Consider the following 12044-nt stretch of genomic DNA (forward strand, 5'->3'; position numbering starts at 1 on the left):
TTACTTAGTAAATTGAAGCTGCGGGTTGACTCTGTTAGCCCAAATTAATGCAATTGTTTGTTTTTACAGTTATTTTTGCACAATGTTGGAGCAAATCGATTTTAATCTGACTGTCCTGGTCCGTTCAGTGGCAAAATAAGCAGTTTCTGATGAGTTGGAAGAAACTCAGCCGCGCCAATTTATTTAGTTGCGCTCTGTGAGCCGCTCGCACATATACATTTCTGCATGACTGCTTTAGTTTATTCTAGGATTGTTGGCGCAGTGATGGGAAGACATCCGAACACCTTGCGGGGGTTCTGACAGCAGTGCGGTGTAGAAGTGTAAGCGGCGTCCCCTTCAACAATAAAAAAATAAAAATGTGCAACAAATAATACAAAAAATAAATAAATAAATAAAATCTCAGATTCAGATTAAAGGCCCTAGAGCAAACTCAAACTCTGACCAGCACAGTACAAACCACATAAGTCCTGCATTAAGCACCGGATAAAAGCCTAACATGTAAATAAACAGACTTGTATCTGAAGCAGCTGTGTTGCGCACTGAATTGCCTTACTTCAGAACCTGGGGATTCGGAGATGCGGAGTGCATAAGCTGCATTGCGTCCCATTAATTGGCAATTAATCAACACGTAGCAAATTAGCAGGTAAGTTTATTATTAAGATTGCCGCCTCCGTTGCGTGACAAAAGGCTGGTGACTTGCTTGTGTGACTTTATCCTCTTAGAGAGCGCTCACCCCGCTTAGCCAGCAAATACTCGGCGGCTGAGGAGACACGGGGAAGGTAAAGGGATAGGGCTGTCCAATCAATCCCATATTAAACTTGAGCGGAAGGCGCGTGCGGGAGTGCACCTCGGTGCTATTTTTTTCTTGGTGCAGAACACAAAGCCCTCCCTCGCTCCTTCACCTCCTCCCCTGCAGCTCCTCTGCCACAAACAGAAGAGAGGGAGTGAGGCAGATTATAGGCAACTCTGCGCTGCCAGTTCGTGCATAGCAGCCAAACAGTCTTATTCGTGCTGCTGCAAATGGATATTGTCTATACTTAACAATGCTTTCTGATCCATTGAGAATCTCCCAAAAGGAAGCCTTTCATGCATTTTTTTCATTCTGGACTGAACCGACTGCTCTCGGTGTAACAGTGTGCAAGACTTACACCCTTTGACCTAAATCCATATTTATCTGTTGTAAAATACAAACGACTGAAATAAAAATAAGAATATGTGAAGTTGTTATTCATTATATTGTCACATCTTTGGCGTATTCCTCTATTCTGACTGAGTCCCTTCTGTCGGCTAAACACGTCTACCAGACTGCAGGCGTTAAAAAGTGCGGCTTCTATATGCCCCTTCCCAGAGAGATAAACCGGCTCTCTGTTATTTCACGTCACGTTGTGTGAGAGGAGGAACTTGAAATGTTCGACTAGACGAGCCGAAAAGGGAGGGACGCAAGGAAGGGGGTGGGGGTGGTTGGGGGGCAAAGACGAGGGGGGGAGGGGGGTGTCATCAAACGGACTCCAAAGGGGTCTCATCAAATATATTTAGCAGAACACTGACTAAATTATTCCTTTAATGGAGCTAGAGATTTCAGCCTTTTGCATCAACTTTTTTACATCACTCAAATTTTAAGTTACTCGGTTTAAATACTCATTACTTCACTCGCTGTTTGCCATGTTGTGTTGCTTCATTAATCGGCCACTGCCATGGTCATACAGTGTGCTCGGCTTCTCTTCTTCAGGTACTCACGTCAAGATTATTTCACAGAATTATCATCAGGGGCACTACTGGAGGGTTAGTGGAGGCCTTATATAGATGGTTGAAAACATAAAGTTGCAGTCTTTTAAGCGGTTTAAATAAAGATATATTTATTTTAAGTCAGACCTAAATAAAATCTGTTCCAGCTTTTGGTTTTGTTGTGCCACCCCAATGTTAATGGTCCCCATCTGGCCAGCTCCTTGTAGCGCCCCTGATTATTGTTACTACTCTGAAAATGGAGAAACAATACAGAAAAGTACAGTCGTTTTATTTTTTCTTAAATGTGTTTTTTCACAGTGCATCTCAACCAAGGGGGTAGCAGCAGTGACCATCCCTATAAAACATCCCCCCTGCCCAGACAGTTCAATGTGCTTAATATTTTTATGCATATATTTATTAAGGGAAAAGGATACATTTCATTACATTTGATTTAGCTGCAATATTAATTAATTAATTAATTTTAAATTCATGAATACAAAATTTGGGGGCGGGGCTAGAAATGACCTGTTTTAACATATAAACTCACCTCATTTAGCTAGTTCTAACCATGTAGTTAGACTATTGGGGTGTTTCTTGTTTGTTTTTAATTGGACCTAAAATTCACATTCCACCCTAACAATCTAAATAAATAGGCCTAACCGTTCTTAAAAAGTGTATTATGGTATGCCATTCCTTCATTATTAGTGCCTCCTATCTTGCAACCGTTTTTCAAAGGTTTAAGGAGGCACCTCTGACCATTACATCTGAAAGAGCATTAAAAGAAAACACAAAAGTTGTGTTTTGTTGTTACAAGTTTTTGTGCAACTCTCCAATAGGTTCATGCAATGGCCGCCTCTATAAATTTGCTGGACACTTCCTAGACAGACTGTCTTACATGCATAACACTTTTTATGCCTACATTTAAGAAAGGAAAGGACTAGCTTTAAAGAGTTGCAAAATATATTTATATTAATATGTTTTGCTTTTTTGTCCTTAAAATGCTGTTTTGAATGTCTGTCAGTCACTCCTGGCTCCGCCCTCAAATGATACTATGATCAAAAATTTAGGTACAAATTTAGGAGAGTTACAGTATTTCAAAACCATACATAACTAAATAAAACATCCTAAAACTCTGCTCTGGCTGTTGGTTTTGGTGTGCCACCCGTAGATTATTAGTGGCCCCCATCTGGCCATCCCGAGAAAACTTCCTGGAGGCGCCCCTGAGTACTGTTATTATTCTCAAAAGATTATTAAGAAAGCAAAACAAAAAGAACAAAAAAGCTAAAGAAACTTTTCTTTTAATAAATGTTTATGCTACTCAGTGCAAATCTGCAAAAAAAAAAAAAGCCGTTCTCCAACTTGCTTTCCAGTTTTTCCCACACACAATGCGCGCGCACGCTCTCCGTCTCTCTCTCACACACACAATCAAGAAACTAAGATGGCGCCTAATCAGTGTCAAGTTCAAGTGACTCCCACAAGTCTGATGCAGAAAGCAGGGCACACAGTGTTTGCTGTAGGCTATAGCATGCAGCGTGGAGGGAAAAAAACATGATGCGAATAATAATAATCAAGTTTGCAGTCCGAGAGACGCTTTTTTTCATAATGTTTGTTTTTAATTTTAATCAAAATTTCCGTTCACATTTCTTCATAAATAGTTGGCAGAACAAACCAACCAACACACAGTAGCCTAAAAAGTACAAGGAACCGTCTGACTTTAGATAGGCTCTAAGCGCATATAGGCCTGCTTGTTGTAACATGGTTTGCCTCGATGTGGCACAGTGACACAGTTCATCAGTGAAACAGTTTTGCTCTTCAGGAATAACTCGGAGTGTGACCCATTTTTTTCCTCCCAGAAAGTGTTACAACATCACATTCTAGCTCTGTTTTTATACATCAGATATTTTCCTTTGACCTCTGGACATGGGGGCAGAAAGGTGGCGGGAATAAGAAAATGTACTTTTTTTTTTTAAATTAAGGTATAGAAAATAGCATATAAAACATATACTCCTTAAATTATTTAAATAAAGTTATTTCATATATCACTGTCAAGAGGTACCGTTTCACTTTTTTACATTTTATTTTTTAAAAGTAGTGCTGGTGGTCTGAAAATTGTTCTCATAAGAGTACAATATACTTTGTGTATGCATAATATTTAATTCTTGAGAATAGGTTACAATGCAATGCTGTAACTCTTTTTTTCGCCACTGAACGTGTTCTCCCTCCAATTTCCCTTCCACGATTTTTTTTTTTTGTTAAACACAACAAAAAGAAAAAAAGTCATCTTGACAAGTTATTCACACAAAAAACAATCAAAAATGTGTAATTAAAACTGCTCTATATGCAACACCACAACAAATAACACGATTTAGTTTCACAGAAGAGTTACATTTAAAACAATGCAAGCTGGCAGACAAAAAAAAAAACATAACTTTTTTATTTTTGAAGATACTTTATCGTTTCAGTTCCATTGTTGCCGATGCAGACATTTAAACAGAGGCTACTTTGCACAAAGACATTTGCTGGAACTATAAAAGTTGCCATACAGGCTTATATTTTCGGGTGGTGGATCCCCTCAAATTGAAATGACTACTGAAAAATACTCGATTTGAATAATCATGAACTGCGCACAACTCGTCTAAGACCTGTATATATAGGACTGCAATAGGCTGATGGGTTCATTCTTTTTTTAAATCTTATTTCCTCCTCTAATATTTGACATCTATTTCTGATCCTATCAAAGTAAAATCCACAAAAAAGTTTAAACTGAACCAAAAATATAAACAGAACCGCTTTGTAGCTTTTCAGCTCAACTGAACTCAGTTGTAGACAGTCAATGATTTTTTTTAATACATGTCAATGGTCTCATAAAGAAAATAAAAGTTACTGAAATATCTGCAATATATATAGACAAATCCATAATATTCATATAGGTGATTTTTTTTCTATTCGGTCCAAATAAGACACATGTAGGCCTATTGGTTAAGAAGAGGAAAACAGAAGGATACAATCGCGATGTTGGAGCTTAAAGAAGAGTTTATCATTTGTTCAATGTTAAGCTGGTTGTGACCAAAAACTGTACAGATCTTGTTAGAAAAACATTTCCATAAATATCATTTAAGTTTCAGAACTTATACCCATAATTAAATTACAAATCGATAAATATGGCATCATGGATATGTATTTACAACGGTATAAACAAAAGGCAACGTTATATTCAACGGTAACAATCGTAAACCTAATACCACGTCTCCACCTGAAAACGGACGTTGACAACAGATGCGACCCCATCAAACAAGGAAAAAAATACATTCACGAGTATAATATTTATTTAGGATTTTCAGTTTTTTTTTTTTAAATCTGCGTTCAAGTTCATGACAAAGACTTTGGCACGTTTCTTAAGACTGTTTTTGAAGTTTCAACAATCAATCGAAGGAGGCGACGTCACCGTCATATAAAACAGCGTGAAATAATCTTTCGTTTTTTTAATGACTTTTTTTTTCCTTACTTAAATAAAAATTTGAGAAAATACATAAAATGAAAAAAATAAAACAAGCTTTCTGAAATCTGTAAACTAAAAGATTAAAGATAAAAAACCATATTTATACTCAGAAAGTTTATCTAGTCGTGGATGATTTGTTTTCAAACTGCGGAATAAAGTCATTTTTTTTTTTCGTGATCCTGAGAACGGACGTGGCCTGCTTGGTGCTGGCTTTTGCTCTCATCTCCATGTTGTTGTTCCAGTCCCATTTGTTTGTGTGTGTGCAAGTGTGTGTGTATTTTAAGTCACTCCTCGTTCATCCTCATGGTCCAAACTGCAGGGAGAGGGTCCACTCCTCATGCCTTCAAACGTACCACTCGTTAAAGTTGGGCGGCAGTCCTTCGCTGTGGCCGGGCGTGTTTTGCACGGTTGACGGCGGTGTTTTTGTCGGGTCCTCGGTGCTGGCTGAAACCAGTACTGGCGGCGTGGACGACTCGTATCCGGAGCTCGCTGCAGGGGAGGATTCCGAACCTTGAGACTCATGTACCTGCAGGAAAAATGCAAGGAAAGAAGCAGTGAGTGAGTGAACAGAAAATGGTGGATAATATTCAAACAATGTACATACATGCAGGATGCACATAACATCTAAGTTTAAAAATAAACACAATTTTAAAATATTAATATATTGTGAAAATATTCATTTAAACTTAAGAGGTCACGTAGAATATCGAGAAGACATTTTCTTTTTTTTAAAAAACAACTGATGTGCTCACTGGCATCATATTTGTTTACACGCTTTTCCCCTTTTTTTGCACCAATAACATCTTAAGCAGTTCTTCAAGTTGTCTGTAAGCAGAAGAATGGGGGTGGTAGTGGTGTGTGTGTGTGAGTGTGAGTGCGTATGTGTGTGTTAATTTGTTTAAGGAGTAATGAAGACGTTAATTACCTTCATGTGTTTCCTGAGAGAGCTGGGGTGTGTGTAGGACTTGTCGCACACTTTGCAGATGTATGGCTTGTCTGACGTGTGCACATGCATGTGCTTTTTCCTGTCGCTGCTGTTGGCGAAGCGTCTGTCGCAGCCGTCAAATTCACACTTAAACGGCTTCTCACCTGCGGGATTAAACAAACGCACAGCACTCCGTGAATCACGCATGCAGGACACAAACAACAAGGGAAAAACATCGACCCCCTATTGTAACACCCACCTGATAAAAACAGAGACCCAGTAACGGTTTGCAGACTGTTATATAACAGGATAACCTACATTTATTCGGCTAGACATGGATACGAGCTTCACTACTACCCTCTGATGCTCTGTCAGGCTTTATTTATTCAAGAGGCCTGCTCCCCCCTTCATTCAGCTCAACTGTAGTCAACAATGAATCAACAGGGCAGCGTGCAACGGCTGAGCAACAATTACAAACAGTTAGAAATTGATTAGTTGTCTGCTGCCTTGGTAGTCTGTCAAACGAGCACAGAATCTTAATGAAGCACACCAAACATCCCACCTCCAAACCATGCATGCGCACTGAGGAGGGTTAGCAGCACAATAAAGTTGCTAAGAGTGCTGAGTATCCGTTTTTTGAGCTTGCAGTCGGTGTATTTAATTCTTAATAATTCCAGTAAATGTTTGGGAGCTGCTGGGGGCATGATGCGTGGAGCAACATTTGAAAATGGTTTTGGTAAACAACAAAATCATGCTGCTATTTAACTGCTGAACACACACACATTTCCTACCCGGGAATGCCCATGTGATTATTTCTATACAAAACACAGAACCGATTCGTACCTGTGTGTGTTCTTTTGTGGATTTTTAGATTTTCCGACCGGGCGAATATTTTCCCACATCCAGGGAACGGGCAAGGGAACGGCTTCTCGCCCGTGTGCACACGGATGTGGTTGACGAGTTTGTACTTGGCCTTAAAGGACTTGCCCTCCCTCGGGCAGTCCTCCCAGAAGCAGACGTGGTTGCTCTGCTCGGGCCCGCCGACGTGCTCCATGGACACATGCGTGACCATCTCGTGCATGGTGCTGAACGTCCTGTCACACGTCTTTTTGGGTCTGTTCATCTGGTTCTCATCTATCCATTTGCAGGACAGCTCTTGCTTGATCGGTTGCCGCATGTATCTGAAGAAGGCCCCCGGACCGTGGTGCGTCGGCACGTTCATGCCCATGTTCATGTTGATCGGGTGGTTGTAGTTGTGCAGCTGAGCTCCGTACGGGTCCGTCCGGGGGCTCGCCACCGGCCGGTACGGGTCTGGTCTTCCGAAAATGTCCCCACGTAAACCGAGGTGCATCTGGCTGTTCACAACGTGTCCGCTCGGCGAAGTGTGGCTCACTCCCTGGTCGTGAAGTCCAGGGAACAACAAATGTCCGGGGTTGTCCGGGATCCCAGGCGGCCCGTGCAGGCTCCCCGTAGAGGCTGCAAATATCCCGTGCTGGGCGCTCGGCGCTGTGGACTCCCCGACGCCCCGGTTCCGGAAGAGAAAGTCCCGAGTCGAGTTGAACGCTCCGCCGCCATACGAGCCCACCTGCCCGCCGTGCGAGTGTCCCAAAGCGGCCGCGTATCCAGTCGCCTGCGGAGTGAAGGCTGACGTCTGGCTGGAAGCGATGTCGTGCGCCACGGGGCTTATTTTGAAAGCGGCGGAGTGAGAGGAATCAGAGAAGGGATTCAGTCCCAGACTCGTGTCCCTATTCCCGATGTCGTGATGCCGTGGCGTCCCGAAGCCCCCCACTCCTAACGATGCGAACTGCGGACCGCTGTCTAGAAGCATAGTCATGAAGCTTGAAGCAAACTCAGGAGTCGGGTGGGAAGCAGAAAATCAAATTAAAATCCAGTTTGAGCGTGGCGCGCTGGGCTGCAGACCACTGCGCTGAGATTTACCACGTTGAGCAAAGAAGATCCTAGAAATAAAAAAAATAAAAAAGCCGAAAAATGAGGGAAAAATCCTATGTAAAAGAGTTGGGAGGAAAAAAAAACTCCAATTGACTGCGATCCGTGAGAAAGAGGATCAAACTTCCCCCCCTTACCAGGCTGATGATGTCCTTGGACTGATAAAGTCAATCACTCACTCCCAGAACATAAATGAACTCAGGAGGCAGTGCTACGGCGGCCAATCGGCGCTCAGCTACCCATCGGTCACGTGATCATCGAGAGTGGCGTTAATTGGCTGGATTTCAGGTGATTGGCACTGTTTGGGATTGAAGATGGCAGGTCGTTTCACTGGCTGCGTGTGATTGGTCCTTTCGCGCATTATTTTGCAGGTATAACGGAACATGTGTTAATATGAAGTGCCTTACTCAATGTAAAGCATATACATAGAGGGAGACATAAAAGCTCACAAACCACATCAGAATTAATATATATATATATATATATATATATATAATTACAGAACTTTTTCTAACTTTTGCTCACTAATCTATCTATCTATCTATCTATCTATCTATCTATCTATCTATCTATCTATCTATCTATCTATCTATCTATCTATCTATCTATCTATCTATCTATCTATCTATCTATCTATCTATCTATCTATCTATCTATCTATCTATCTATCTATCTATCTATCTATCTATCTATCTATCTATCTATCTATCTATCTATCTATCTATCTATCTATCTATCTATCTATCTATCTATCTATCTATCTATCTATCTATCTATCTATCTATCTATCTATCTATCTATCTATCTATCTATCTATCTATCTATCTATCTATCTATCTATCTATCTATCTATCTATCTATCTATCTATCTATCTATCTATCTATCTATCTATCTATCTATCTATCTATCTATCTATCTATCTATCTATCTATCTATCTATCTCATTTGTAATTCATAAATTGGCACAATTCCAATTGTTTCTGTCTTTTCAGTAAAACCTCTACGGCGTAAGACAGATAAAAATCAAACAAATAAATAAATATATAAATCGAATATGTCAGTAACTGAAATGTATTTATTTATGTTATTAAATTTAATTAATTAAATTTTTGGCTTAGAAAAAGAACATGAAAAAGAGCTGTCGTACCACTGAGCAAGTTTCACGGGATTGCCGTTGACTGACTCGCTGCAGGACACATAAAATCTGATCAAGTTCAGAGACGCGCTGAGTGAGCTTCAAGCGGCGCTTTTTAAAACTCCGAGCCTTTTCACATCCCTTTTTCTCCAAACCCCGGCGCCCCCCTTCCTCCATCTCCTCCATCTCTCCTCCTCAATCTGTCCCAGGAAGGAGCTCTCACATTCTTTGTTTTACAGGGATCTGGACCCCCCAAAAAAAGAAAAAGAAAAAAATCAAGTCAGTTCTTCATTCTGCTGTCGCCCTCGTCCCACCGCATTCCCTCTGAGAATATTCCACCGAGAAAGAGTTAAAGATTGGCAAAAAAAAAAAGGTGAGTTTGCTTCATGCTTATCTCTGCATTACAAGAGGTCTGTGTGATGCATGCTAGAGAAGTTTGTACATCTACAGTTGCAAAGGGATTTAGCGCAAACCAAAGCTGCTCTATGTTTAGGCCTGTCACTCGTATGTTAATTCAGTTGTTGGAAGGGTCTTTTTTTGCTTATTGCCAACTTGTATATTGCGCTTTATTAATACAAACTCAACAACTTCTCATAAAGCAAATCCAAGAATGAGATTCACTTCAACGTTTTTCCTCTGTGTGTCTCCCTCCTCGCTCCGTCTCACAGTTTACTTCGTCCCTTCACTTACACACGCAAACTCTCTCTCTCTCACACACAGCACACACTTTGCGCGTTCACGCGCGCGCGCGCGCACACCCACACACACACACCCACACACACACCTATGCAGAGTTTTAAAAGAAAGAACCCAACATATGCACACATTCACATCTGCACACATGCAGATTTATGGCGACCTTCGGTGAACTTTGGGAAGTGACAAGCAGCCTGTTAAGTTTTCCTGTATTCCCTCCATATTTTACTGGCTTGTTGAAACGTGAAGGCTCCACACGCCACTTTTAAATAAACGCACCGTGTGTTTACAGCCATATTATACCGCTATGGAATGATTAAGTGACACGGGTTAAGATGAGTCACAAATGTTGCCTTTTTTCTGAGCTCTTGCTGTGGAAAAAAGAGGGGGAGCTGTGACCAACAAGGCCAAACGTAAATCAACTGTTGCTTTAGTGTTAAAGTTCTGACTTTCATTTATTAATTAAGGAACTCTTAAAAAATTGGCTTCAAACACATATAATTTATATTATAGTGAAAACAAACAACACAAGTACTGAATTTATTTTTATTTGTCCCGTCCCTGTTGTGTTTTCAGTTTCACCCGGGAGGAGCAGATACTTTGCGCATTTTTTCTCCCAAGTGAATAATAAGACGTTACTCCAGAAATAGCGCAAAATCAGTAAAGCGAAAAGTCTCTCCCTCATAGTTTTTAACGTATCTATTAAATGTCAAAGTGGGTAAATCCGACAAATAAATGCAATTTTAACAATCTTAATTTAATGCTTGTTTTCAATTTAATTACGTAAAATAACTCAATCTGCATGCAAACGACACCCGAGTAAAAAAAAAAAATCACGAATGACTAGTTTTAGCACATGCAGGCGTGATGCATCGTGATGTATTTCAGCAGGATTATTCTGCAGGACTGCGGTATGTATAATTTTGTTTTATTTAGTCATCTCTGCTGGGATTACCTAACTGGGCGTTTGGAAAGCTCATTGGTTATAACATAATCTTCCCTCAACGGAGCATGCGCGTTACCTTAAAATATGAGAATATGTTATGGTGTGCATGCCCTCCCTGACTGTAGGCCCATGCTGTTGGAAAAGAGAACATAGCCATCACCCTATATGGTAACCAGCTCACATTTATATGCTTGTTGTAACTAGATGCAATATAGGCTGCAACATAAAAGGTTATTTCTGATTAAAAAAGCTGGATGCATGCTGTTTTTTCCCATTAAATAAAGTGGCCTATATAGCAGCATTTTTGTTTCTGGCAGCAAAGTTGAGTAATTTTTCTTCCTTTTTTTCAGTCCATGCTGTCTGGTCTGCAGCCTACACTATGCTTGCCTGGCTCAGGCCACTTGTGCAGTAGACAAGTTTGTGGACTTGAAGTTAACTCAATAATGACTGGACCAAAATGGAATGTAGCCTGAGTCATCCTTTTCGAGAAGCTAAAGCCTAGCTTAAGGTTACTTGTGTTTGTGTTTTTGCTGTAGATTGTTTTTCTGTTTTTGAGTTTTTAAAGATTGCAAAGGATTTATGTGTCTTAGAGGTGCAGTGAAAGAAAAAATATAATTTCATTCACTGCTTTGCTTTAATTGCCCAATGGGATCGGTGTTGGAGATGGATTTGCTGTTTTTTTTTTTAACATCGCCCTTAATACATTCGTTTTTAACATAAAAATTGTGTTTAGTGTATATTTTGCTTTTTCAAAAAAGTCACTGCCACACAGACGAAAGCTTGAAGGCTCAGGTTCTGTTCTTTCGTCCGGTTTCGTTTACACGTTATACTTTAAAATTAGTTTTTTGTTTTATTTTGCTTTAAACTTTTAAAGCTCATTCTGCTTCTGTATTTACATGCGTGGATCCATTTATTTTTACAAAACATTTTAACTTTTACTTTAGGGGACATATATTAACACCCGTAGCCTCCTACTATTCTTTTTGCACTTTAAATTTTGTAGCTAAAAGTGCAAAAATCTGTCAGAGAAGATTTTTCTATTTTAGCTTCCATTTCTAATAATTTTAGTTTTTGCAATTTAATGTTTGACTTCATCGCGTCCATGTCGAACACATTTCTGTGGTGTGTTTTTTGTTATTGTTGGCGAAATGTTGCAATTTTGCTATATTA

The 12044-nt window shown here is 40.1% G+C and overlaps 1 protein-coding gene across 1 annotated transcript; it reads right to left on the bottom strand.

Moving 5' to 3' along the window:
• Positions 1-3316: 3316 nt before the first annotated feature.
• On the bottom strand, positions 3317-8282 carry zic3 (zic family member 3 heterotaxy 1 (odd-paired homolog, Drosophila)). The gene is made up of 3 exons (XM_047353439.1): positions 6993-8282; positions 6150-6313; positions 3317-5750 (listed from the first exon to the last, which is right to left on the bottom strand). The coding sequence occupies exons 1-3, from the start codon at positions 7981-7983 to the stop codon at positions 5568-5570; spliced, it is 1338 nt and encodes a 445-aa protein (XP_047209395.1). The 5' UTR covers positions 7984-8282; the 3' UTR covers positions 3317-5567.
• Positions 8283-12044: the final 3762 nt, after the last annotated feature.

The sequence above is a fragment of the Girardinichthys multiradiatus genome, chromosome 23 (assembly GCF_021462225.1).
Source record: "Girardinichthys multiradiatus isolate DD_20200921_A chromosome 23, DD_fGirMul_XY1, whole genome shotgun sequence".
In the NCBI taxonomy this organism is placed as follows: Eukaryota; Metazoa; Chordata; class Actinopteri; order Cyprinodontiformes; family Goodeidae; genus Girardinichthys; species Girardinichthys multiradiatus.

What these genes read in the sequence shown, in the direction of transcription:
- zic3 (XM_047353439.1), bottom strand. Translation starts at nt 7,983, where the DNA reads ATGACTATGCTTCTAGACAGCGGTCCGCAGTTCGCATCGTTAGGAGTG. An exon ending in CCACAAAAGAACACACACAG is followed by an intron (nt 6,314 to 6,992) that starts GTACGAATCGGT and finishes TTAATCCCGCAG; the next exon opens with GTGAGAAGCCGTTTAAGTGT. An exon ending in CTCTCAGGAAACACATGAAG is followed by an intron (nt 5,751 to 6,149) that starts GTAATTAACGTC and finishes TTTTTCCTGCAG; the next exon opens with GTACATGAGTCTCAAGGTTC.